The 25389-nt window shown below is 40.8% G+C and overlaps 1 protein-coding gene across 7 annotated transcripts; it reads left to right on the top strand.

Moving 5' to 3' along the window:
* Positions 1-895: 895 nt before the first annotated feature.
* Positions 896-14658, top strand: GPR135 (G protein-coupled receptor 135). Of its 7 annotated transcripts, none has more exons than XM_032482128.1 (4): positions 896-3457; positions 5986-7792; positions 10817-10898; positions 13419-14658. In XM_032482128.1, exon 1 carries the CDS (start codon positions 1030-1032, stop codon positions 2524-2526), a length of 1497 nt encoding a protein of 498 aa, XP_032338019.1. In that variant the 5' UTR covers positions 896-1029; the 3' UTR covers positions 2527-3457; positions 5986-7792; positions 10817-10898; positions 13419-14658. The 7 variants fall into 7 exon arrangements, with proteins under 7 accessions (XP_032338019.1, XP_032338018.1, XP_032338016.1 ...); XM_032482127.1 differs by having other exon boundaries at positions 4971-7792; XM_032482125.1 differs by having other exon boundaries at positions 3765-7792.
* Positions 14659-25389: the final 10731 nt, after the last annotated feature.

Raw genomic sequence — 25389 nt, 5'->3', positions numbered from 1 at the left:
CTGCCTGGCTAGCAGCACCTTAGACTCAAAGCATACCACATTCCAGAGAACTGGTGAAGGCTGCCCGCAGGGCAAGGAACCAATCACTTTCCCATCTCCCCTGACACGTGTGAGCCAGTTATGGTCCTGAGGTCCCTGAAAACAACATGACATCCTTTCTCCAAGATCCATATCCTAGTGCCTCAGAGTACCTATATCAGAATCACCTATGGGGTTTAGATTCATGGGGCCACCCTCAGTAATCCTGGGAGTCAGACAGTAAATCTGCATTTTAATAAGTTCACAACATCAGTGGTTCTCCAGCTGTGGTCCTTGGACCAGCAACATCATCACCACCCAGCATCTTGTTAGAAATGCAGATTCAGGGATAGGACCCCAGACCTACTGAATCTGAACCTCTGGCGTTGGGCCCAGTTACTTGTGTTTAAACACACCTTCTAGGTGATTCTGTTGCACCCTCAAGGTTGAGGACAACTTGCTTAAAATTCTCTGCCTCCTCAAGTTTAAGATCTCCGGATTTGGGTCATTTTCCACTTCAGGTTCTAGATTCCTTTCCTACCTATAAATGCCAGAAACACCCACAAGAAGCAAAGCAGCCCCACTCCCCACCCCAGGCCTCCCTATAGGACATTTGTATCTAACAGGAGAGCTTGAGAGTGAACCCTTGTTGAATTTGGTCACCTAGATGAGGGCCTGTCCAGATTTATTTGGCCAGCAGTGGTCCCTGAGGAGGTCGACCTGGCACTCTCTGGAGCCCAGCCCCCCAGCCCCGTGGCTGGGTAACCTCCGGGAGAGGTGAGGTCCTGGGCCGGCTTTTCGGAAGGTACTTGGCTGGCGTCCCGCCCCGCGTTGCTGCGTAAACACACGGTTCCCCCGGCAACGCCTGGAACGCACGTCAAGGGCTCCGCAGGGTCCGGGGCAACTGCCACCCCTCCGGCCGAGCCCCATTCCGGGCAGATGCCTCTAGCCCCGGCCCCGAGCCACCTCGGGCTTGCGGCATGAGCAGACCTGCAGCCGCCGCGGGGCCCCATGGAGGAGCAGCCGCCGCCGCCGCCGCCCGTCCGCCCGGTGGTGAGCACGGCCTTGTCTGGCAGCCCACACCCCGGCGCCCCCTCCGCGGCCGGCACGCCTGGCGGGACTTCCTCCGCGGCGACGGCGGCGGCCGTGCTCTCCTTCAGCACCACGGCGGCCGCGGCGCTGGGGAACCAGAGCGACGGGAGCGGGGGCGACAGCACTGGCATCCCGGCTGGCGGCGGCCTTGGCGGGCGCGGGGCGCCGGGGGCAGCGGGGAGGCTGCCGCTGGGCCCCGAGGCGGCGCCGCTGTTGTCGCACGGGGCGGCAGTGGCGGCCCAGGCGCTCGTCCTCTTGCTCATCTTCCTGCTGTCTAGCCTGGGCAACTGCGCCGTGATGGGGGTGATCGTGAAGCACCGGCAGCTCCGCACCGTCACCAACGCCTTCATCCTGTCCCTGTCCCTGTCGGATCTGCTCACGGCGCTGCTCTGCCTGCCCGCCGCCTTCCTGGACCTCTTTACGCCTCCCGGAGGCCCGGCGCCCGCCGCCGCCGCCGCCGCGGGACCCTGGCGCGGTTTCTGCGCCTCCAGCCGCTTCTTCAGCTCGTGCTTCGGCATCGTGTCCACCCTCAGCGTGGCCCTCATCTCGCTGGACCGCTACTGCGCCATCGTGCGGCCGCCCCGGGAGAAGATAGGGCGCCGCCGCGCGCTGCAGCTGCTGGCGGGCGCCTGGCTGGCCGCCCTGGGCTTCTCCTTGCCCTGGGAGCTGTTCCGCGCGCCCCAGGGGCCCCCGGCGGCGCAGAGCTTCCACGGTTGCCTGTACCGGACGTCCCCAGACCCAGCGCAGCTGGGCGCGGCCTACAGCGTAGGGTTGGTGGTGGCCTGCTACCTGCTGCCCTTCCTGCTCATGTGCTTCTGCCACTACCACATCTGCAAGACCGTGCGCCTGTCCGACCTGCGGGTGCGGCCCCTGACCACTTACGCGCGCGTGCTGCGCTTCTTCAGCGACGTGCGCACCGCCACCACTGTGCTCATCATGATTGTCTTCGTCATCTGCTGCTGGGGGCCCTACTGCTTCCTGGTGCTGCTGGCCGCGGCCCGGCAGGCCCAGGCCACGCAGGCCCCCTCGTTCCTCAACGTGGTGGCCGTCTGGCTGACCTGGGCCAATGGGGCCATCAACCCTGTCATCTACGCCATTCGCAACCCCAACATTTCTATGCTCCTAGGACGCAGCCGAGAAGAGGGCTACCGGACTAGGAATGTGGACGCTTTCCTGCCCAACCAGGGCCGGGCTCTGCAGGCCAGAAGCCGTAATCGCCTTCGAAATCGCTGTACCAACCGCCTGGGGGCCTGCAGCCGGACGTCCTCTTCCAAGCCGACCAGCGCTATGGGAGGGGATGTGGCCATGTGGGCTCGCAAAAATCCTGTTGTGCTTTTCTGCCGAGAGGGGCCACCAGAGGCTGTGACAGCAGCGGCCAAACAGCCTAAATCCGTACCCGGGGATACCAGTCTCTAAGAAGGGTTGGGCTGCACAGCTTGTGAAGGCAAATTTTCACCCACTTCGTTTAAAACACAGGATTCCGGGAAGAATCGTGTATTTCCTAAAACGAAACTAAAAGAGACAGAGAGGAAGGCTTACCACTTCCCCCCAAAAACATACACAATTTCCCTTCCTTCAGAAGTGCCCAAAGGAATGTAAAATGCAGAAATTAAAACAATCGTAAACCACACAACCAAGCATTGTGAACTGTAAGTGCCAAAAGTGACAAAAATAAAATTCACAATTACTGAATAGCTAATATTACAGGACTCACACTGTGAAACAAACAAACAATTATTAAATGCAAGTGGTATTTGTTCAAATATGTAGAGTTCCAGGAAAGAATGGAGACCTTAAAAATTGCTTGAAGTCCCCTCTAAATCACCAGCATTCCACAGAACTTCAGATTTCTAGAACTTGCACCTCTAACACATGCTTTGGGTGCTTAAGTTAGGAGTATAAATTCTTATCCTTACTTTGGTGCGTTTCCTCCCCCCCCGCCCCCACCCTACCCTTATAATCTTTATGGGAAATTTTAATTAATATCCTACTTAAAACCATTTTAGGATTTTGAAAAGGTGGTTTATTACTATAAAATTCAACCATTTGAGGCCCAAATAGAAGTATGAACATAAAGAAACGTGGCTTTTTGAAAAAGTATTCCAGAATTATACTTAGAAATTAATGTCCCCCCTTGGACTCCCAATATTATCTGCCTTGGAAGCTTTGAGTCTTTAACTTTATTCTAACCTGCTACTTTTGTTTCTAATGATTTAGGAGTGCTGCTCAGAGAAAGCGTCCACATTCTTAAAAAATAATTTTCATGATAGAAAAATCTTTGCTTTGGAGGTAAATTTGATTTTTGGATGCAACCAAATGTAATTTGAAGTCAAGTTGATTGAATCAGGTGAGTAATGCATATATATGTATATGAGAGGTCTATAAAATAACCAACTTGGCTATCCTATGTAGCTTTTGACTAACTGAAGATGATTCTAAAGAATTCAAAAAATTTTTTGAGAAGTGGCTGCATTCTTGGAAGAAGAATAAAGGTCTCCAAGAAGATCATGTTCTCCTACATTTGGAAGGTTGGGTACATTTGTTTAAACAAAAGTGGTTACTCTATAGACATGACATGTAAAATAATGTGTTCTTTATTTGAAAGGAGAATGGCTGTGAGATTATTATATGTAATAAGAGTATTCATAACCTAGGCACAAAGTCAGAGAGGTACTTCAATCAAGCTGGAAATACCTTCAGAAAGGTGCAAAACAAAGATGCTTTTTTAAAAAAAAAAATTCAAAAGCACAATTTAGGATTTGTGTGGGTGAAATTTCTCACATTAAATGCCACTGTACATAGAATCATTTCCTCAGAATTTTTAAAAGATGTTTTTGCGTTTTCTCCCTCTTTCTTTTCCTCCATCTTGCCCCTTCAATATTGCACAGCCTTCACTGAGTAAGTACTTTAAACTTTAAACTATGAAACATCAGCTCTCAGATAAAGATTTTAATGTGAAAAGGACACTTTTTTCCCTCATGAAGTGTTCAAAGATAGTTTATTAGTATTTAATTTTTTTGTGTGACACATGAGTGTATGTCATTATTTTGTAATCAAAGATGGAAATATATGATTCTTGTCAGAGCTAAAGGTGTTTTAATTGTTTCTCTTTCTCAAGGCATCATCACAATCAGAAGTTTATAAATTATCTGAATCGATCTTGCTATACTCAGTGTAGTACAAAGTAGGTGGGATCATCTCTCTTCAGCACTTATTATAAAACACGTACAGACTTAATGCAGCTGAACTCACATTTAACAGATATCCTGTTAAAGGCAAAAAAGTTGTGTACTTTTTAGCATTGTGAGAAAATGGAAGTCACGTCTGATATTTAGGGAAAAATGATAAAAGTCTTCCAATTATGAAAGGTATCCTAGAGCAGGGATTCAGCAATTGTGAACAGAGGCAGAAAGAGAGTTAGAGATCTTAGGGGAAGGAGGTGGGCATGTTGCAAAATATGGTATTGCCCGAGAAGAACTGAAGGAAGGTATTTAAAAATAAACATGACATGGCATAAACCTGCCTGGTGAGTGAAGGGAAAATCCATGAGATTGGAAGCGACAAGGTGGATGGCATGAAGACTTTAGGCAGAAAAGGAATTCCCACCCTAACTCTTCATAGGCAGAGGGTAGGAAGTTTTAGGAAGGGGGTGGCTTGGGGAGGAGATTGTTTTGTTAGTGGTTCTAAAAGTTATGATTGGCAAGAATGGGAGAGGAGAGACAAAGTTGGTAATGTTACTGAGCAATTTACAGCCTTGTGTTTGTTTTTAAATTTGAGGCTATACAACTGGTCAGTGATAGAACTAGGACTTGAACCTCAGAGCCCCATATTCCCTTCCCCACCCTCTGTTGTCCCCACAGAGATCAATGACTAGGGAAACCAAGGATGAGAAGTTACGGTACTATCATCACCATCATCACCTCGGTCATCATCACCATCATTACCACCTACTGTTTTTATTTTGTACTTTATGTAGAGAAACTTCCTGGATGCCAAGGCTACTAAAAGGTAGAAAACACAGTACCCACCTTAAGAGGGCATACAGCTTAATTGAGGACTTTGAGTTTTATAATAGTTGGCCATAATCAGGACTCTTCAGTTTACCTGTGGGGAAGAAAAATTACAGCATTTTTAGAAGTGGTTATCAAAAAGAGGAGATGGATTTGGAATAAAAAGACATGTAGGTAGATAAATGCCAGGAACCAATCTGGTTTAGTTGTAGATACGTAGAGACAAAAATTAGTGCCTTGAACAAAGGATGAGAATAACTCTCAAATAAGACTTAGACCTTTCCTTATGACTTTGTGGGAAAAGAGGAAAGAGAAGCTATGAAATATTGGGATGTACTAAATAAAACTTAGTACATAAAGGCTAGAATGTAATCTTTCCTATCTCATTCTGCTCCCAGCTTGATTATTTAAATTACAAGTCGTAGTCAGCATAGTACATACATTAGCTTATTTAATCCTCAAAGCAATCCTCCAAGGTGTGGGGGGATGCTAATATTAGCACTCCATCCATTTTACAGATGAGGAAACTGAAGCACAGAGGTGCTATGTGATTTGTCTAAGAACACACAGGAAGTAAATGCTAGATGTAAGATTTGTACCTAGCAGACTGGTGCCAGAAGTGCTGTCTTAATCACTGCACGGTATTGCCTCTCTAATTTGTAAAAGATAATGGGATACCTGGAAAAGACCCAGGGGAGATAAAATCAATTATCAAAGGGGTGGGAAATAGATAACGAAATTTAAAAGAGAGAACAGCTGTATAAGAGGCATCTTTTAAAAATATATGAAGAGATTCTGAGCAGTTCTTTTCTGGTATAATCCCAGCCCTAGATGACCCTATTGGTCTTCTCCATCCCTACCCTAGGGCAGCTGATCACAGCTGAAGAAAAATTACAGTGTCAGATCAACTAGTGTCTTCTGCACCCAGAAGCCATAGCCTGTCTGGACCCCTCCACCCTGCCCAGCAGTCTGAACCTCTTCGCTGGTCAGCTCATTCTTTTTGCCCCTTTAGTGACCCGTCAAACTTTCTCCACTCAGACTTTTAACCAATTCTTCCCTCTTGGAAGGCCACTTTTGTTCCTACTTCACATAGAAAAAGGAAGCCTTCAGTTATATATACGCTCATATTTTAGCCACCAAATGTAACAAACTAAACCAGATTTACACCAGTTCGCAGCTGTCTTTCCAATAATAAAGAAGCTGTTCCCCTCCACAGCCTCAGGAACCACATGCTATCAATTATCTCCTTTCCTTGGTATCCTTAGCCTTTCCTGCTGAAGCAAATCCTTCCCATGAGCACTTAAGCATGCCCTAAGCTCTCACTTAAAAGGCAAAAACAAAACCTCTCCTATTTATCCACCCTCCTTTCTCTCCCTCAGCTCCCTCCCTTCAACTAAATTTGTCAAAAGAATTGCCTACATGTTTACAGACCTAAATCCTAGTTCACAATGCAAGAACAGCACTTTTATGAACTCAGATTTTTCCCCAATCCCCTCTTCTGCCAAATGTTAGAAATTTAAGATGGCAGCATCCAGGTTCTACAGGCTTATTTAGCACCAAGGCACAGGTGAACATCAGTCTTCAGTGATCATGCGTCTATGCCGGCATCCTCTGAGGCACCCACCAATCTTGTCTCCGGTCACATCCACAGCAGGCTGTGTGAGTTACCCCCACTCAGTCCCAGAGGGTCCAGCTCTAACTTTGGACAAACTTAGAGCTCCTCTTTGGACAAAGAAAGATTATTACGCCGTCTCAGCATTAACAGAGGGCTGTGGCAACCCCTATAATGCTGTCTTAGACTTTTAAAAAATTACTTTTTAATATTTTTGATGATTTGAAACTTTTTAGTATTGGAGGTTAATCAAAATAATACATGAAGTATACGTTGGGAGTTCTACTTATGGAATGGAATTGAAAAACTATGTGACCTGCTCGCCGATGAAACAAGTATAGCTGGTGGAGAATACTGAAAAAGCTGCTACTTGAAGTCTCTGGAAATTGTCAGAAGAGCGAAACTATGGGTAATGGTTACTCAAATCCATTTCATCTGCTTTCACTAATCAAGGTTGTTTTTGACTTGCTTGTCCTCCAAGCAACACGTAGCATAAACAATAAGATACCTGCCCGAGTTATTTTCCAGGAATTTGGGGTCAGCTGTGCCTAGTTTGAGCTGAGTTGGCTGACCACCGGCCCTCCAACTAGGCATGCGCGAGTGCCCGGTGACCTTTGACGTCAGAGGCTGGAAACTCCACCCTCAGATGGTTCGAGGCCTATAACCTAGTTACGCCTGCGCAGAAGGCTGCAGGAGGAGGATTCACGCACCTTTTTCCAATCACCCTTCCCCACGCCCCCCGCGCTGCAGACGTCCCAGCGTCTCTCCGTCATCCCGTAAGCACCCGCACCCTCGCCTCTGCGGGGGGAGAGCTGCCGGTGCTTCCACCTCTTCGCTTGGCTGCCTTGTGTGGAAGCCCTCTCTTTGCTACATGCCTCTGCGGCTCAGCCTTTGGCTTGCTGTGAGTCCGGTAGGACGAACCTGATTCGGTAACAAGAGTATATAGCAAATGAAGAAACATTTATGCGAGAAAGTCTACTCTAACTCAGAACAGCAGAAGTCTGTGGAATTTGAATTATAACCTCCTCGCTCTCTCAGCTCTGTGTGACAGAAGCTTCCGGTGAGTACAGTCAAGAACCCAGGGCCCCCTCTCTCCCCAGCTCCTAGCCCAGGGCCAGATAGCTTCCTGGGAGGAGCGGGACAGTGAGAACTTCTCATCTTTACAGCGCCATGTTGGAGAGGCTAAATCCCAAGTGATTACAGCTGAGAGGTTGGGCGTTCTCTTCCGTCTGTCCCCCGTTCACAGGGTGGTTGCTTGACCTCGGGTGCATAATACTGGGGCCATGATTGTCCTCACCCACCTGGTTAGCAGAGGGGAGGCTCTGTGCTAGAAAGAACTAAGAGACGCTGGAATCAGGCTGCTGCCTCCACCCACTGCCCTGCTCCTAAAGCAGATAATCACTCCCAGAGAAGCAGGTACCCGAAAGAAACAGGCCGCTCTCTTCCCCCAGCCTCAGAGCAGTGTCCCAGGGATTTTGCTCAGAGGTATACACAGGCCTTTAGGCAGAGAGTCTTGAAGCTCTCCCTAAGGAACTAACTTGATTTAAAACAGAGTGTGGGGAAGTTCAAGTCCAAGGGCATTCTCAGAAACAATGCATTTTTGGTGATGAACAATAAAGTGGGGCCTGGTATCTTGAGAAATACAAGCTAAACCACAGGTCAGCTAGTTTGCTGAAGGGAATCAGGGAAAGAGACATAAACAATGTATCATCTGATGAGCAATTCCACTTCTCCCAACGAGTTTATAGAAATATTTCACAAATACGGACAGATTTAGATATAAAGATGATTATCAGTTATCATTGGGAATAACTAAAACACCCAATAATTAATGGTTAAATAAATGATACATTCATACAAAGAAATATAGTTATTATGAATTGTTTTATATATATTTTAATAAGTTGGGGAAATCCTCTTAGAATTTTAACTTAAGCAAGATTCTGAACTGAATATTCAACAGTAACACCTATTTTTTAAATGAATGCACACACACAGAAAAAGACTAGACATAAATATATCAGTGTTAACAGTGAAGGGAGTATTGTTTTATATTTCTGGTTGTATGTGTATTAATTTCATAGGACTGCCATAATGAAGTACCACAAACTATTAAAACAGCAGAAACTTATTCTCTCCCAGTTCCTGGAAGCTAGAAGCCTAAAATCAAGGTGTTGGCAGTTCTCTGCTTCCCCTGACACCTGTAGGGGAACCATTCCTTGCCTCTTTGTAGCTTCTGGTGGTTTGCCAGCAATCTCTGGATCCTTTGGCTTGCAGCTGCATTGCTCTAATCGTGTCTTCACATAGCGTTCTACTTGTCTTTCTTGACAAGCTGTTTATCTGTGTGCTCAAGCTTCCCTCTTCTTAGAAGAACACTAGTCGTATTGCAATAGAACCCACCCAAGTGACCTAATCTTGACATGAGTGTATCTGCAAAGACTATTTCCAAATAAGGTCATATTTACAGGCACCAAGGGTTAGGTCTTCAGCACATCTTTGCAGGTGGGTTGGGAGCGGTAGGGGTTGGAGGGCACAATTTAACCCATAATAGCACTGTCCTCCATTTTCTGAATCTCCTACAATAACTGCATATTCATTATCAGAAGTGGCTAAGGAAGCCAGTTTAGGGGGTCAGCCTAACCCAGTGTAAAGCTTAACAGCTCTACCACTTAACAGCTGTGTGACAGCGCTCAAGTTAATCTCACGATGTCTCAGTTTCCTCATGTGTAAAAAAATAATAACGACTTAAGAGGATAGTATATGTGATGCACTTAGCATAGTGCTAGGTCCTTAGTAAATATTCATAGTAAATGCCCAGCAATTATTATGGCTGAAAGAACAATAATAGACAAAATACTACAAAGAGATAAATAGGATGAGGACTGAGAAAAAGCTATTAGAAGATAATTAGTGACTGTAATGAGTCATTTTAGGAGCCTGCCTGTAACAGACACCAGATACCTTAGTGATAGGAAATGAGAAACTGAAGGCAGCAAACAGAGGCCAGTCTCTCAAGCACTTGGGCTTATAGAGAGCAGAGGAAGACGGCTAGAGGGGACAATGGAAGTAAGTTTGTTTTATATTAATAGGGGTGACTAGAACTTACTTAAAAATAAGAAGTATATGGATACAGAGAAAATGAAGATAAAATAGCAGTGAAAATTGAAGCTAGGCAATGAGAAGGGTAAGTAGTCAATTTTCTGGATAATATGTGTTTTATATATTATCTAGGAATTTGAATATCTATTCTTACGGATTTTTAAGGTATATTTTTGGTTTTATCATGTTTAAACTCTTTGAAAGTTTACCACCCTTTTTTGATTTAATTATTTTAAAGCAGTTCTAGGTTTACAGCAAAATTGAGAGGTAAGGAGATCTCCCATATTCTCCCTATTGCTACATGTACATAGCCTCCCCCATTATCTATTAATATCCTCCACGAGATTTGTTACAGTTGATGAACCGACATACATACAACATTGTTATTCAAAGTTCATAGTTTATATTAAGGTTCACCATTAATGTTATACAGTGTGTGGATTTGGACAAGTGTATGATGACATGTATCCATCATTATAGCATTATGCAGAGTGATTTCACTGTCCTAAAAGTCCTCTGTTCTCCACCTATTCATCTACCAACCTCTGCCAAGCAATGTCTTTTTACTGTCTGTGTGCTTTTGTCTTTTCAAAATGTCGTATGGTTGGAATCATACAGTATATAGCTTTTTCAGATTGACTTCTTTCACCTAGCAATGTGCATTTAAGTTTCCTCCATGTCTTTTCATGGCTTGATGGCTCATTTATTTTTAGCACCAAATAATATTCCATTGTTTGGATGTACCACAATTTATTTTTCCATTCACCTATGGGAAGACATCTTGGTTGATTCCATATTTTGGAAATAATGAAGCTGCTGTAAACGTCCATGAGCAGTTTTTTTTGTGTGTGGACATAAGTTTTCAACTCAGTTGGGTAAATACCAAGGAGCATGATTTCTGAATTGTATGGTTAGAGTATGTTTAGTTTTGTAAGAAATTGACAATCTCTTCTGAAAAGTCTATACCATTTTGTATCTCCACCAGCAATGAATGAGAGTTCCTGTTGCTCCACATGCTCACCAGCATTTGGCGTTGTCAGTGTTTTGGATTTTGGCCATTCTAATAGGTATGTACTCATCTTATTGTTTTAATTTGCATTTCTTTGATGACCGGTGATGTAGAGAATCTTTTCATATGTTTGTTTGCCATCTGGAAGTCTTCTCTGATGTATTTGTTCAGGTCTTTGTCCCATTTTTAAATTGGGTTGTGCATTTTCTTACTAACTTTTTCAAATTCTTTGCATATTTTGGATAACAGTCCTTTATCAGATGTGTCTTTTGCAAATATTTTCTGCTAGTTCGTGGTTTGTCTTTTATCTTGACTTTTTCCGCATTTTAGAGAAAATATGTTAATCTGACAGTTTTAAGACTTTGATGAGAAAACAGAGTTGCTCTTATTCTACGGGGGCATTTTTGGTATCACAATGTCACTAGCACTTAGTGAGTGGTGTCTGAGAATGCTAACTGTCCTGCAAAGTGTATGAGAACACTGCCTGAGGCAGAATTGTCCCACATCCCACAAAACTATCAAATGTCCCACCAAATATTGAAATAGCTGACAAGTCTATGAATCATTATGCAATTACACAGATTTAATTCATTCTTCATAGAAACACAGTATTTTAAACATAGTTTAGTAAACACTGAAAAGTTTAAGTGTGACTATTTTATTAATACTTGTATTTGTTTTATATTTTTATCGAGCACTATTCACCATTTAGAAAGCTACATCACAGTTTGCTACACTTCTCGATGTAATGGGTTGTGAAGAAAATACCGTTCTATCAGTCTGCGTTTGTCACTATCGTAATCATTGTTCTACATTTAGGTATAAGCATCCAATGACTTCATTGTTTACTTTGCAATAAGCTACTTGCCACACGATAACAGATTAATGCTTGACCTTTTGCCGAGAGAAAAATCTGGATACAAAAGTACATACTATGTGATTTCGTATGAAGTTCTAGAATAGGAAAAATTTATATTGGAAATAAATAGAATTTCTAGCTCTTTGCTGAGAATTCCCACATGTTCATTCAGTATGTCCACCTTTTCCTTTAAGCCATTAATCATATTTATAACAGGTGTTTTTAAAGTCCTTGCCTGGTGTTTCAAACATCTGGGTTATACAAGGGTCTGTTCATAATCAAGAAGAAGGGTCTGCATCTTCTTGATTATGGTTCATATTTCCTTTCCTTTTTTCTTGTCTAGTTATCTTTGATTATATGTTTGATATTTAGACAATGCATTGTAGACAATGGATTTTGTGTTTTCCTTTAAAGGGTGTGTTACTTAAATTACTAGTGTGTCCTTTAGATCGTTTCAGGCTTGGTTTTTAATCTTTGTTTAAGGCAGTCTAGTTTTGTCCTTAGTCCTAGGATATGACTCTTATTTGGGGACATAATTTTCCCTGCCAAGTTAGTCTTTCTGTTGTCTTAAAAGAATGCTCAATATGCTCTGTGAAATCTCTCCACTCTGGCTGGACTATAACTCCAACGTCATTAAGTCCAATATAATGTCCGGTATCTGTGTTCATTCATCTCCCAGTTTTACAGTAGCCAATCTCTCCTAGGCTTCATGGCAAGCTTTTTCTCTATATGTACGCCCCAGTTCTGTAACGACCTTTGGGAGAGTCCCCCTGCAGACTTCTGTCTCCCTCCATCACGTAACTCCCTTTTCTCTAATACTCTGGTCCACAAATTTTTGGTCAGTTCAGCTGCCTTGAACTCTGATCTGTACATTCTCAGTTTGGGAATACCACTGTTTTCTACTTGGGCTCCACCTCCCAGTGCTCAAGTCTGAAAAATAGCCCTAGGCAGAAAGATGGAGTAATTTACATACTGCGTGTGCATATAGGGCACCTAGCATGATGCCTCCCCATAGTAAATGGGCAACAAATGCTGATTTTTATTATGAAATCTGTATTTAGTAAAGTGAGATTATATCTACAAATTTCATTAAAGAAAAAAGTCTGTTATAAAATATTTATGAGTGACCTTATTTTTGGATAATCATCTTGTATTGAAATCTGAAAAGATATCTGTTAAATATTACTACTAAATAATATTTTTACCAAACAATGTAAGATTCTTCAGTTAATAATTTATCCTATTATATTTTTATAATAAGCATGTATTTTAGAAATAAATGGTAAAAATAAACCACAAAAGAGCATTTTGAGGGGTCTGTGTTGAAGAGGGGAGCAGATCCCTCTTCTTGGTCTTGGGAGTAAAATCATTTACCTTTTTTTTTTTTTTTTCCTGCAATGAACCCTTGGCTTTTTCAGGCCTGTTGGCTGGAGGCACTGCCTTTTCTGCCCAGTAGCCTCTGAATGAGGCCTGAGTCACTGGCCTGGGCCCTTGAAAATATACCACTTCTAAGTTGTGCATTTGAGTAGTTAAAAAAAATCTGGAAAAAGTTCAGTTAGACTGTAAGCCAGTCTTACCTTTTTACTTTTAAACCTCTCTATTTTGGATTCAGATAATTTTTCACATCCAGTATCTTGTTTTATCCTCTCAACATATGAGCGAGGAGTAGAAGATAATCTTACATCACTACTCCCTTGTCCCTGACTCTTCCTCCTTCAGCTGGATCCCTGTCATTGGTCAAGAAAGCACATGCACCAGAATGTAAGAGTTGTTACCATGTTCACTGATGAAGTTGACTGGTGTGGATGGCTGGCGTCTCTCTCCCAAAGCACTGGGCTTTGTTAAATAAGGCTACCTTTCCTCTCAGGAATATGCTCTCGGGTCAAAAGTAGAGAAATCTCTGCTAGATTAAGGCAAAACACACACCTGACTAATAATGTTCTCAAGGGTCCCACTACATGGGCCAGTTTAAAAGTCAACAGTTGTTGTTCACCTTGTTTTCTCTCCAAAGAACCTAACAAAGAAAAAAAAATGTTGATCTGCTTTACTTTTAGCTGCAAGGACTGCAGACAAACCAAAGGAGAGTCGGCAGAGTTCACCGCTCCTGGTGGTCATTAAGGGCCTGCCGATCTCTGGATGTCAGGAGTCCACAGGCAAATACATATTTCCCTGCGAGCACTCCTACATACGCTTCCACTGTGAATGGGGAAAAAATTAAGATAACGTTTTACCCATGATTTGAAAGACTGAAGTACTATTAACTCCCCACAAGGAGGCTCCGTTATCAAGTGCAATAATTTTCAGAGGGAAAAGTATCAACCATTTTAAAAGCACATCATGGTACATTTCAACACCTTAACATTCTTACTGATTGTAGTTTGGTTGTTATAAAAATAACGTATCATCTTAGTGCTATGCAAAGCTAAGGCAAATGTATCATGTGTTAAATCCATAGCTTAAGCTGAATAGACAGAATAAGACAGTCTGTGGGGCAGAGGAGGTAAAAGGGTATTCATTATGAAAGATTTAAAAGCAGTTTCCTTATGCTTCAGTTACCACATTTTATCCAACAGTTGTCACATCGGTTCAACTTTCGCTTTCTCAATCAAATAAGAAAGATTAACCTTTGGTTAAAATTTTTTCCCTTTATAAGGTGAAACATTATTATCTGTTTAGTAGCTCTTTGCCTAATCAATGACACATAGGGCCATGGCGTTGTATGAATGCTTTTACTTCTTACTGGATGATGTCATGTCTTAAAATACTGGGACTAACATTTCAGAATGGTCAAAAAATGTATTTGAAGTATTTAAACAGGAAATACAGACTAAATACATAATTTATACAGTTAAGGTTTTTACCAACGTATGTTAAAACTAGATGTGTGATCGAACATCATACAGTGTTGTATCTTTTTATTTTGCCTCCTTAAGTCTCTGGAAAAAGAACTTGGAATAAATATGACTAATGCTATAAACGTTTAATTAACTTTGTGTTTAAATCATCTATTTCATAATATATGTGGATGAAATATCGAGGCAACTGAGAGACAAATGTCTTTAAATGGAAAATAGAATGAGGCTTGTAACTTGGGAGTTCTAGTCTTACTGAGTGCTTCCATTAGGTCCCTTGCTTCTATCATTTATTTCATGTCTTTGGGCTAGATATTGCTATTCCCATTCCACGGATGCAGAGACTGAGATTCAAGGAAACAGCTTACTCAAAATCACATAGCCAGCTAAATAAACAACTAAAATCAGAAGTCCTGGGATTGGAACCCCAGCAGGGTTGGGTAGGGGAGGTGTGTAGGGACGGAGTTTTGAGAATAAGGAGGAGGCAGGATGACATGAGATCGAGTCTTATCTGGGAGCTCTCTTAAGTGTGATTTATATCACTTAGTGTGCCTCCCTTGTCCTCATCAGGCTCTCTGCTGCCAGATGGTCCTTGGGTTTTTTGTTTAAAGTCAATTTGAATTTAAGCATCAATATTTGGAATGTAAGAATCAAACTGACCTCCTATGATAACTTCTTAAATGATGACTGGGAGCCCAGGCAGCCAGCTCCTGAATGTCCAGTTCCTCTTCCTAAAGGTCAGGACTGTGTTGTTGGCTCTGCTAATAAAGTGAACCTAGTGACCACGTCTCAGGGCAGCGAGCCAAGCAGTGAGGAACTCACTGAGACTAACTGGTGCCCCTTGTGCACCTAGAGGACCCTGGTTTCCTTGGGGATGCTCAGGCTGCCTGGAAACCTCCTCCCCCCCTCCCCTCTGTGAGCAGACCACCCAGCCTGCCTACAGTGGTGTAAACCTGCTTGGCTGGGGAGCCTCTCCTGTATTCCCCACAGGAAGGACAGGAGACTGCAATAAAGCTTGCTTTGATTGCTTTCAACTAACTTACAGGAAGACTTACCTCTTTAAAGGAAAGAGAAGATTCTTCAAGTTCTGTCTTGGAAATGGAAAGTTAGTCTTATAGTCTTAAGGCTAAAACAGATGATCTGCAGATTATCCACGCAGACTAACTCTGGGACCTGGGAATGGTCTGATTCTCTTAGAAATCGTGTACAATCAGACGGGCTGGATGGGAATGTTTTTCAATTGTGATTCTCTCAACTATGCAAGGCAACAATATACCCCCCTTAAACATTGAATAAAGTCATGAAAATTCAGAGCTTCCTGAATTTGGTGAAAATGTCAAACAGGAGAGGAGGAATAGAAAATGTGGTCATGTGTAAAGATTGTTTTCTTACTGGCTGCTGAACATTCTCTAATGATTATCTCCTAAATGTCTTCCTGTGATGGACTTTGAAGGGGAGGGGAAAACATCTCCTAAAAAGAGAGAAAGAGAAGGAAGGAAAAAGAGCGGGCTAATGAGGGAGGGAAGGGAATAATGAATTCTTTCAAAAGGAAAGAGGGAAAGAGAATTGGCTGCAATTACAGGGTGTCAGATGAGCAACAGAAACATTGATTAGTTTGAAATGCTTATTGAGCACCTACTGCGTGCCAGGCTCTCAGTTAGACCCTAGTCAAAAGCAGGGGAATGGACAGTTTTGTCTTACAGAGCATGTGGATTGAGGGAAGCACAAAATCAAACTAAATTAGGTTGCTAATAAATTCTGAATTCATTCTATTTTTACCCTATTCTCATTCCCCATAAATTTATCCATATACCTAAGAGAATAGAAATGAACTACTCTGAACTATTAAAATATAACATTGCCTCAAAGCATTTTTCAATTTAACTTTTTCTTTTTGCTTTCCTAATTGGGGTAATATGTTTGTAATACTGCATGTCTGCATATTTTAAAGGCGCTGATAAAAATATATTTGTTCCCATATAGTCTTCTTGAGCAGCCTATTTGCAAAAATTTTCCTGAGAAATGTGTAGAGGAAAAGAGTCAAGAGTGGGTTTTGTTTTAAATCAACAATTGGAATAGATGTGGTACAAAAGTAATCTGAAATTAAACAGTGTTGGATTTAGCATGAAGTAGATAACCTGATAGTGTATCAAAAAAAAAAAAAAAAAAGGGAAGAAAGAAATCAAATACTCTTATGTACCAAAGCATTTAAGTCAATAAGCTTGAGATCAATGCTGCCATAATTTCTATATAGATTCCAGATTGATTCTTTCTTTGGTGCCAAAAAAAAAGATCAATTTTAAATTGTCAAATTTTTAAATTATCAAACTGCAGGTTTGGGAGACAAATATTTAACAACCAGTATGGCATGGACCCAGATACTGGTTATACACCTTAAAATGTAGTTTTGGGTGCATCCTGGTTGGATAAATATCTACCCTAATTATGTGGAAACTGGTAGGCAGTTCACATGGAATGAAATCCCCCCCCCCCGCCTTAGCCCATTAAACATTAAGCTACTTCTTTGAAAGAAAGTTAATACGACTGACGTGGTCCTTAAATAGCATAGCTAACATGGGAAAAGAGAGAGGACATGGCTCCTGAAGAGATTCTCCATTTTTGGAGAACTTTGCAACGTTTCTAAAATAACATGTCAGCACTCTGGTTGCCAACACTATGTTGAAATGATGTAGAGGATGCAGTTTGAAAGCACATGTCTGTTTAGTGAACATTGAAACACCAATAGCCATACCGTGAGACACAAGGAGAAAGGGCTCCAGGGATGGGGACTCTCTAAGCGCTGGCTTCCCCGGCTGGGAGAACCTAGCTCTGCTCTTGGACTGCGTCGCAGAAAGCCATAGTGCTGCTCGTACACACGGGGGAGAAGGAATAAACTTGATTCCACGTGGTCTCCTGGGCACCTTTGAGTGTTCTCCTGCCTAACTTGACAGTAGAGGAACAAGTGCCCTGAGAAGGGCACAGTGAGCAGTGGCTTGGATCACACAGTAATGAGGGTCTGGTCACCTGAGCAGGTAAGCCACCTAGACTAGCAGAAGTTATAGCCAAGGGTGAGGAGAATCTGGGATGTGCAGTACAGAGGGAGATTTGGCCATGCATTGCAGCCCTGAGATCAACTGCAGTAGTAGGATTGCACTCTGTCCCACTGACTTTTCTCCTCTAAGTTTCCCAAGGAAAAGAGACCAACCAGAATCTTGAGGAAGCTGAACCCAGATGGAACAAATGGTTCATACAAAGTAAATGAATCCAAGCAGTGCGAGGGATGAACTGTGGTGGTGCTGTGATATCCTGTCCAGATACCCTTCTGGACCAAGGCACTCGTCTTCTGAGCTGGCAGACATGTTACCTGTTGACGGTTCATAGCTAATCCCTCCGCACAATGAATTGCTTTACCCAAGGATATGACCTCTCCCAGGGGAAGCCCATAGCCAAGGACTGGTCAATGTCAGGGTACAGAAATCCAGCCTCTTACCTTAATTTGGGACACCTCTGAGGGACCAAGCCAGCTCCCCAGCCCCTATGGGATCTGCTGAGGCTTTTCTTGAAATTTCATCACAGTTCACTTTTCTCACCAATCCTGCTTCCTTAATTCCTCATAATTCTTATTCCTGAGAATATTTATTCCTAAGAATAAAAATACACTGTTATATTACACTCTACAACAAACTTCCTGTATACAAATTTCTTTCCTGGGAAGTATGATATAAGAGAATTTCCTATTCAGTATTTTAAAGTGTATGTTTGTGACACATTTTAATCAAAAATATGCTATAAATATGCTATGGTTTAGTTTATGTTAACTAATTTAGCAAACCTCAGTAAAACAAATGCAAAGATTTAGCAAAAGAATAATATTTGGTAATTAGTTCTAAATCACTGGACAGGCTTTCTAAACATACTATTTTAAGGCTATACTTTAATGTATGTTCAGCCAAATCAAATGAACTGTTTTAGTTCTTTCAATAACATTTGAGGCTAATAAAATAAACACCAATATTCATTAACTTCTCCATGTTTTTAATTTATCAAAAAAATTTTTAACTAAGCTTTGTAGTCATGAAATGCATTTTGGGGCCTAAGGTTTATTATTTTTTAACCTCATGCTTTCAGTAGTTTTTAATTTTTTTAATTGAGGTACAGTCAGTTTACAATCTTCTGTCAATTTCTGGTGTACAGCACAATGCTTCAGTCATACATGGATATACATATTTTCATTTTCATATTCTTTTTCACCATAAGCTACTACAAGATATTGAATATATTTCCATGTGCTGTACAGTATAAACTTGTTTATCTGTTTTATATATACCAATCAGTATCTGCAGATCTTGAACTCCCAGTTTATCCCTTCTCACCCAGCTCCCCCATGGCAACCACAAGTCTGTAATCTCTGTCTGAGTCTGTTTCTGTTTAATATATAAGTTCATTTCTTTTTTTTTTTTTAGATTCCACTAATGAGTGGTATCATATGATATTTTTCTTCCTCTTTCTGGCTTACTTCACTTAGAACGATATTCTGCAGGGACATCCATGTTGCTGTAAATGGCATTTTATCATTTTTTATGACTGAGTAGTATTCCACTGTATAAAAATACCGCAACTTCCTTATCCAGTCATCAGTCAATGGACATTTAGGTTGTTTCCATGTCTTGGCTATTGTAAATAGTGCTGCTGTGAACATTGGTGTGCAGGTGTCTTTTTGAATTAAGGTTCCCTCTGGATATATGCTTGTCTCCACACCCTCTCCAGTATTTATCACTTGTGGACTTTTGAATGATGGCCATTCTGACTGGTGTGAGGTGATACCTCATTGTAGTTTTGATTTGCATTTCTCTGATAATTGGTGATATTGAGCATTTTTTCATGTGCCTGTTGGCCGTTTGTATGTCTTCATTGGACATTGCTTGTTTAGGACTTCTGCCCATTTTTGGATTGGGTTGTTTGTTTTTTTCCTATTAAGTCATATGAGCTGTTTATATATTCTAGTAATCAAGGCCTTGTCAGTATTATCTTTTGCAAATCCATAGGTTGTCATTTTGCTTATGGTTTCCTTTGCTGTGTAAAAGCTTGTAAGTTTAGGTCCTATTTGTTTATTTTTGCTTTTATTTCTATTGCTTGGGTAGACTGCTCTAGGAGAACATTGCTAAGATATATGTCAGATAATGTTTTGCCTATGTTTTCTTCTAGGAGGTTTATGGTGCCGTGTCTTTAAGTCTTTAAGCCATTTTGAGTTTGTTTTTGTATATGGTGTGAGGGAGTGTTCTAACTTCATTGATTTATATGCAGCTTTCCAGTTTTCCCAACACCATTTGCTGAAGAGACCGTCTTTATTATTCCATTGTACGTTCTTGCCTCCTTGGTCAAAGATTAACTGACCAAAAGTTTGTGGGTTAATTTCTGTGCTCTCTATTCTGTTCCATTGATCTATATGTCTGTTTTTGTACCAATACCATGCTGTTTTAATTACTGTAGCTCTGTAGTATTGTCTGAAATCTGGGAGAGTTATTCCTCCAGCCTCATTCTTTTACTTCAGTAATGTTTTGGCAATTCTGGATCTTTTTATTCTATATACATTTTAGGATTATTTGTTCTAGTTCTGTGAAAAATGTCGTGGGTAATTTGATAGGGATTGAATTAAATCTGTAGATTGCCTTGGGCAGTATGACCATTTTAACAATATTGATTCTTCCAATCCAAGAGCATGGGATATCTTTCCTTTTCTTTAAGTCTTTAATTTCTTTAATCAATGTTTTGTAGTTCTCCATATATGTCTTTCACCTCCTTGGTTAGATTTATTCCTAGGTATTTTATTGCTTTGGGTGCTATTTTAAAAGGGATTATTTCCTTACTTTCTTTTCCTGTTGATTCATTGTTAGTGTAAAAAAAAATGCAACTGATTTTGTACATTAATCTTGTCTCCTGCTACCTTGCTGAATTCTTTTATTAGTTCCAGTAGTTTTTGTTTGGCGCTTTTAGAGTTTTCTGTATATAATATCATGTCTGCGTATAGTGACAGTTTTACCTCTTCTTTTCCAATTTGGATCCCTTTTATATCTTTTTCTTGCCTGATTACTGTGGCTGGGACTTCCAAGACTATGTTGAATAGAAGGTGAGAATGGACAACCTTGTCTTGTCCCAGATTTTAGTGGGAAGGTTTTCAGTTTTTTTTTTACCTTTGAGTACTATGCTGGCTGTAGGTTTGTCATAAATAGTTTTTATTATGTTGAGATAGTTCCCTCTATACTCACTTTGGTAAGGGTTTTTATCATAAATCGGTGTTCACTAGTTTGGTTTAATTTGCCTAATATGACAAGTTTCAGAGTTCATTAAAAATTATTTTGTTGAAATTTCATTTCTCTAAATGGGAGATTCTACATAAGATATCTTAAAGTTCATTTCACAACCACATTGATATTAACGAGGCCTAAGAGATAGTAAATGATAAAGCAGAATTGTAAAAGCTGTTCAACATCTTTGAACAGCTTTGAGAAACAAGATACATACTGTATGATTCCCCATTTAAAGTATACAATTGAGCAGGTTTTAGTGTATTCAGACTTGTGCAACCATTACCGCCATTTGACTTCAGGACTTTTTCATCACCCTAAGAAGAAACTGCATATGCATTATTAGCAGTCACTCCCCATTTCCCTCCTTTTCCAGCCTCTGGTAACTGCTAACCAACTTTCTCTATGGATTGGCCTATTATGGGCATTCCATATTAATGGAATCGCACAACCTATGGGGGTTTTGTACCGACTTCTTTCACTTAGCATATTAACAAACCTTACTTTCAAGGTTTGTCCGTATGGTAGACAGTGTCAGTGCTTCTTTGTTTTTTATTGCTTTACTCTTTTTATTGCTGTATTCCATTGTATGGATATACCACATTTGATTCATCAGTTAATGAATGGATTTTTTTGTGGGGGAAGGGTTGTCACTGCTTTTTAGCTATTAAGTGAATAATGCTGTGATGAACACCGTGTATGAGTTTTGTATGGACATATGTTTTAGTTTCTCTTGGGAATATACCTTGCAGGGAAATGTTTGGTTATATGGTAACTCTCTGTTTCACATAACATTTTGAGGAACTGCTAAACTTTCCTGAAGCAGTGGCACCATCAGCAGTGTATGAGAGTTCCAGTTTCTCCATTTCCCCCCAGTCCTTGTTATGGATTATTGTTTTGTTTTAAACATTAGCCACCCTAGTAGGTGTGAAGTGTTATCTCAGTGTGGTTTGGATTTGCATTACCCTAATGACTGATAACTGTTCTGTGAAGGATAGTGAAGAAAAAATTGAATGTTTAACTTGGAAAAGGGAAGATTTTGGCAGCAGGGCCTGATGGCTATCTTTAAGTGTTAGAATAGAGGGGCAGAATTTTATTTATTTACAGATGTACAGAGCTGATGTGAAATAGCAGTGGAGTTTAGCTCTATGTTAAACAGAGACAGAATTTAGCTGTGTGTAAACAGAATGTCTAATGACATTGAACAGGGAGAGAGTAGGTCCTCATTCTCCAAAGATGTTCAAGCAGACACTGTAGAAGGATTCTGTAGGGCTGCTCTAATACGCTACAATTTGTAAACATTTGTCAAATTTACAGAGTATATCATGAATATTTTTTTAAGCCATACATGTATTATCTTGGCAGGAACATTGCTTCAAGTAAAGTTGTTCACATACTGTTAGGTTCTCTGGAAAACAGTCTTATACTAGTTGGAGTCTGTGGGGTGTGGAGTATATTGGGACAAAAGAACTTTGCAGAAGCCCCTGTATTAGGTGGATGCCGCCTCCACCTGATCAGTCATGCTAGAAGCCACCAGAAAAACACTTTGCTGATTCCTGAGGATCACAGTGTCTTTTCTGAATGCTCTCAAACCTGTTTAATAATGTCCTAGAGAATCTTTCCAGGGCATGATGTCATGTTCTGAGATTCACATGTTTGAGAATCAGTCTTCACTGTTCTGACACATCTACTATACATAATAATTATTTAATTTCTATTACATATTTCTGTTATATATGTATGTGTATGTATTTGTATGTGTACGTGTGTGTATATATATACATATATATGTCAGTAATTTTTGAATGAATGAATGGTGATGATTTCGTGAAAAAGGGAGTGATGTCATGACATATAAATCTGCCTCCAAAATAATGAAACAGGAAAAAGAGAAAAGTGTGCGGACAACTGTAGATATATTTACTGTGATTTACTTGACTACTGGTTTTCTCAAATGGAGATATAGAAAAGTGAGGCTATTGAGCTGAACTCTTCCTGAGGCTAGAACAAATTCTAGAAATGCTTAATAAACTTGCTAAAAGAATTCCTAAAATAGGCTTGTTTACTAGCAGAGTTCAAATAAGTTAGTTATTTGAGGTGATCGAACATCTTGCTATAGGAGTTGTCTGGTTTGCGGTAAGCTTTAAAATACATAGTCTACATACAGTTTATAAGACACGGTCTTGCCTGCAAAATATTAATTTGATAAAATTACAAGAGAAAGCTCTTGATATATCTCATTTCTTTTTTCCTCCTTTAATAGCTTTATGGTATATTAATTTATGGTATGGTAAATTATGTATTAATTTCCTGTTGCTGTGTAACAAATTAATACAAATGTGGCTAAAGATAACATACATTTATTCATAAAGTTTGGAGGTTGTAAGTCTGAAATAAGTCTTGAAGGGTAAAATAGAAGTGTTGACAGGGCTGATTCCTTCTGAAGGCTTCATGAGAGAATCCATTTCTTGCCTCTTCCAGCTTCTAGAGTTTTCCAGCATTCCTTGGCTTAGAGTCACATCATTCCAATCTTTGCTTCCATCATCACATTGCCTTTTCTGTCTAACCTCTCTCCTGTCTTTTGAGAAGACTCTTGTGATGACAGCGGCCCCACTGGATAATCCAGAATCATTTCCCCATCTTAAAATCCTTAAATTAATCATATCTGTAAAATCCCTTTTGCTGTGTAAGGTAGCACGTTCCTAGGTTCAGGGGATTAGGACATGGACCTCTTCAGGCAATCATAATTCCGCCTACCACGGCAAATAATACGTATTTCTAAAAATAACACAGCCTCCATCATTTTGGAGTTTGGTAGGTACGTGCCACACAAACCAACCAACCAACAACCAGTCCTCTCTTGTTGATATTAATTTCTCTCTTACTTTCACTGTCTTATCACCGAATATTTACCCAAATATTAGAAGATGTAAACTTAGGAGGAGGTGCATTTCCAGCACTGGGTCCTGTGTTGATTCATGGTCTGCTCAGGTAAGTGCTTTTGACTCAACTGGGAAGGAGGAACGTTGAGCTTACCCTGGGGCCTGGTGTTTGCTTGAGAGACATCATGCCCACTTCCTGAGTGATGTGTGGATCAGTTCTGAGCAGGGTAAAACCGCTGGCAAGTGACGTCCAGGTCCTAGCTGTGGGGTTAGCCAGAATCATAGATGCAGTGTTTAGAGAGATCAACCTTTTTGATAGTTATAAAAAATATTCTTAAACTCTTTAAGAAAACTGTAGACTCCCATGCAGGTCTGTGAAATGCTAGCAATCCCGTGTGCCTTTTGCCCAGTTTTCCCCAGTAATCAACATATTGCAAAACTATAGTGCAACATGGCAACCAGCATGTTGATGCTGATCTGGACAAGATAAGAGGCATTTTCATCACTGTTGACTTTTTAGCCACATCCGTTTTCTCCCACATCCTTAATCCCTGGCAACCGCTAATCTGTTCCCCATTTGTATAATTCTATCATTTTAAGAGTGTTACATAAATAAAATCATACAGAATGTAACCTTTTGAGATTGGCTTCCTTCTCACACAGTAATTCTCTGGAGATTGATCCAGGTTGTTGCGTATATTAATAATGGATTCCTTCTGACTGATGAGTAGTATTCTGTAGTGTGAATGTACCACAGTTTGGCTTTGCTTAACCATTCATCTGTTGAAAGACATCTTGGTTGTTTCCATTTGGTGGCTATTACAAACAGAGCTCATATGAACACCAGTGCACAGGCTTGTGGGTGAAGGCAAGTTGTCACGTCTCTGGGGTAAATGCCCAGAAGTGCATTTGTCGGGTTATATAGTATTTGTACATGTAGTTTTTAAAGAAACTGCCAGGTTATCTTCCAGAGTAGTTGCACCATTTTCTATTCCCACCGGGAGTATATGCGTGATCCTGTTTCTTCCTATACTTGCCAGTATTTGGTGTTCTGATAGGTGTGCAGTGATATTTCGTGGTTTCAATTTGATTTTCCCTAGTGACTAATGATGTTGAGCATCTTTTCATGTGCTCATTTTCTTATTTTGACTGCTGTCTCCAGAGCAGCCTTGTGTCACCATGAGATGGACATCACAGCCAAGAGAGCTAGGCTCGGGACCCGTAACCTCTGCTTCTGCCAAAGCTGCTTCATTTTTACTTACTAGGCTTTTCAACCAGATTTCATTTGAACAAGGTTTCCTTTGCTAAAGGAAAAAAGAAGTGTGAAATCTACTTACTTCATCTATTTTACAGATTATCTTCTAGGAAATGACTTGATTTCTCACTATCTAGACAAAAATTAAATTCACAATTAGAAGTAAACATGCTCAAATGTATTTATATAAAAATATATTCAAAAGCTTAAGCCAATATGTACTTTTTTGATACTTTTCTTTTCAGTGAATGACTGCAAGCTGACTCTAATTTTTAAAAATGAAAACTGTATCTCTTAACTAACTAAAAAAAAAGCTAAAAAATTTCTCATTAACAGTCTGGAAGACAGTTTCCTTTCATGCAGGACCAGCACATCAAAGATCCTTCCACTTGTTAG

The sequence above is a fragment of the Camelus ferus genome, chromosome 6 (genome assembly GCF_009834535.1).
Source record: "Camelus ferus isolate YT-003-E chromosome 6, BCGSAC_Cfer_1.0, whole genome shotgun sequence".
Classification (NCBI taxonomy): Eukaryota; Metazoa; Chordata; class Mammalia; order Artiodactyla; family Camelidae; genus Camelus; species Camelus ferus.
Note: the sequence above shows the minus strand (reverse complement) of the source record. Positions and strands in the feature narration are given on the sequence as shown.